The following is a 2,027-nucleotide window of genomic DNA, read 5'->3' on the forward strand; positions in this document are numbered from 1 at the left end:
GTCTCAGGTGTGTCTCAGGTGTGCGCGCGAGTGTGTCTCAGGTGTGCGCGCGAGTGTGTCTCAGGTGTGTCTCAGGTGTGCGCGCGAGTGTGTCTCAGGTGTGTCTCAGGTGTGCGCGCGAGTGTGTCTCAGGTGTGCGCGCGAGTGTGTCTCAGGTGTGCGCGCGAGTGTGTCTCAGGTGTGCGTGCGAGTGTGTCTCAGGTGTCAGGTGGGTCTGTACCTCCAGGTGCTGGACCTGCTCCCTCAGCAGCCTCTTCTCCTCCTGCTCCGTGGTCAGTGCCATCTCCAGCTCTGGTCCAAAGCAGTGAGTTATTGGACAGAGAGCAGCCGACCAGCCTAGCGCTGCCTGCTTAGCTACAATCTTCTCTACGCTCTTCTCTGACAGGCCTAAAGGGGGCGCCGCACACAGCAGGGGCAGTCCGTTAGGCCAGACACACACTACACCAGCTCCCCGCCCTGCACCGCCCCGAAACCGTCTCTCTGGAGGCGTTTACTGGCCGAGCTGCAGCTGGGAAGCGTTCACTGACATCACAGAAATCGCTTTCAGGTCACTTTGTCATCAAACTTTGTTACAACAAATAGGAGCGTTCGCGTCCTTCCGACACGTGGATCCTCCAGAATCAGACTCTGACCATTGTCATCCCGGGCTAAAGACGGCCGAGTGAGTCTTTCATTCACCAACGCTAAACGATGGGAATGACCTGCAGGACGCGTTCACTTCTCTGTGCTTTAACTTCATCACCCAGTCGCAGCGGAGCTGTCCGGGCAGCAGTTAGAAAACTATAAAGGAGTGCAGGTGAGTTTGGGGCAGCTCTGCCAGTAAACACCAGGTTTAGAGCCTAAACTTCCACCAGCTTCTTTAAAGTGTATCAGCTGCTGTGCGCCCGGCCAGCCTGTAGTGTGCGTCTGCCCCGGCCAGCTAGCTGCTCTAAGCTTCCACAGGCTGCAGCTTCACCGTTAATACCAACAGCAACAGAAAAAGACAGAGGACAGCTGGGCTGGAACACGTTACAGCTTTCTGCAGGAACATAACGGCCGTCTGAGAATTTCAGGTCAGAAGCAGCGTAAAGGAGTTCATTCCTGCCAGGTAGCGTGAGTTCACGTCTGCAGACGCTTTTATTAAGACTCAACTCAGCTCGCTGGTTCTTTACTGCTCAGACAGGCGCTGACTGTTTATTATTAACAAGATATTACAGAAACACGAGGACAGTGAACTCACCGTGCAGCTGTTTCTCTGTGTGTCCCAGCTGGGCTTCCGTCTGCAAACAGGAAGCAGACACACCTTCACTCAGGTGCACAAATGGAAAAAAGAGTATTTGTAACACAGCTACACGCTCCGTAATCACCTGTTCCAGTCGCTCATTGGCTCCCTCTGCTGCTGGCTCCTCCCCCCTCCCTGTGACATCAGAAACTCCGTTGGCGTCGGCTGACCCTTCGGTTTCTGTTGTGGCGCTCTGGTTACTATGAGCGACCGCCTGTCTCTGGACCTCTTTGTCGTAGCGCTCCTGGAGGACTACAAGAGAACCACACCTGAGATTATTTATGACCTACACCTGGACTGCTCCATCTACAGGAGCTCCAGCTGCAGGAGCTTCCTCTGTGACTCACACCTGGACTGCTCCACCTACAGGAGCTCCACCTGCAGGAGCTTCCTCTGTGAATCACACCTGGACTGCTCCACCTGAAGGAGCTTCCTCTGTGACTCACACCTGGACTGCTCCACCTACAGGAGCTCCTCCTACAGGAGCTTCCTCTGTGAATCACACCTGGACTGCTCCACCTGAAGGAGCTTCCTCTGTGAATCACACCTGGACTGCTCCACCTGAAGGAGCTTCCTCTGTGACTCACACCTGGACTGCTCCACCTACAGGAGCTCCACCTGCAGGAGCTTCCTCTGTGACTCACACCTGGACTGCTCCACCTACAGGAGCTCCACCTGCAGGAGCTTCCTCTGTGACTCACACCTGGACTGCTCCACCTACAGGAGCTCCTCCTACAGGAGCTTCCTCTGTGAATCACACCTGGAC

At 55.4% G+C, this 2,027-nt stretch overlaps 1 protein-coding gene across 2 annotated transcripts in view; it reads right to left on the minus strand.

The window, feature by feature from the left end:
- Positions 1-2,027, minus strand: part of gripap1 (GRIP1 associated protein 1) — a 45,994-nt gene that overhangs the window by 33,444 nt on the left and 10,523 nt on the right. Inside the window, exons 7-9 of one of the 2 annotated variants that reach the window (XM_046055264.1) lie at positions 1,347-1,513; positions 1,220-1,259; positions 221-291 (exon numbers count right to left, since the gene is read on the minus strand). In XM_046055264.1, coding sequence (XP_045911220.1) covers positions 221-291; positions 1,220-1,259; positions 1,347-1,513 — 278 coding nt within the window. Of the gene's footprint in view, positions 1-220; positions 388-1,219; positions 1,260-1,346; positions 1,514-2,027 lie in introns of both variants that reach the window. The other variant, XM_046055263.1, reaches the window with a different exon arrangement.

Source organism: Micropterus dolomieu, linkage group LG08 (genome assembly GCF_021292245.1).
Source record: "Micropterus dolomieu isolate WLL.071019.BEF.003 ecotype Adirondacks linkage group LG08, ASM2129224v1, whole genome shotgun sequence".
NCBI classification, from domain to species: domain Eukaryota; kingdom Metazoa; phylum Chordata; class Actinopteri; order Centrarchiformes; family Centrarchidae; genus Micropterus; species Micropterus dolomieu.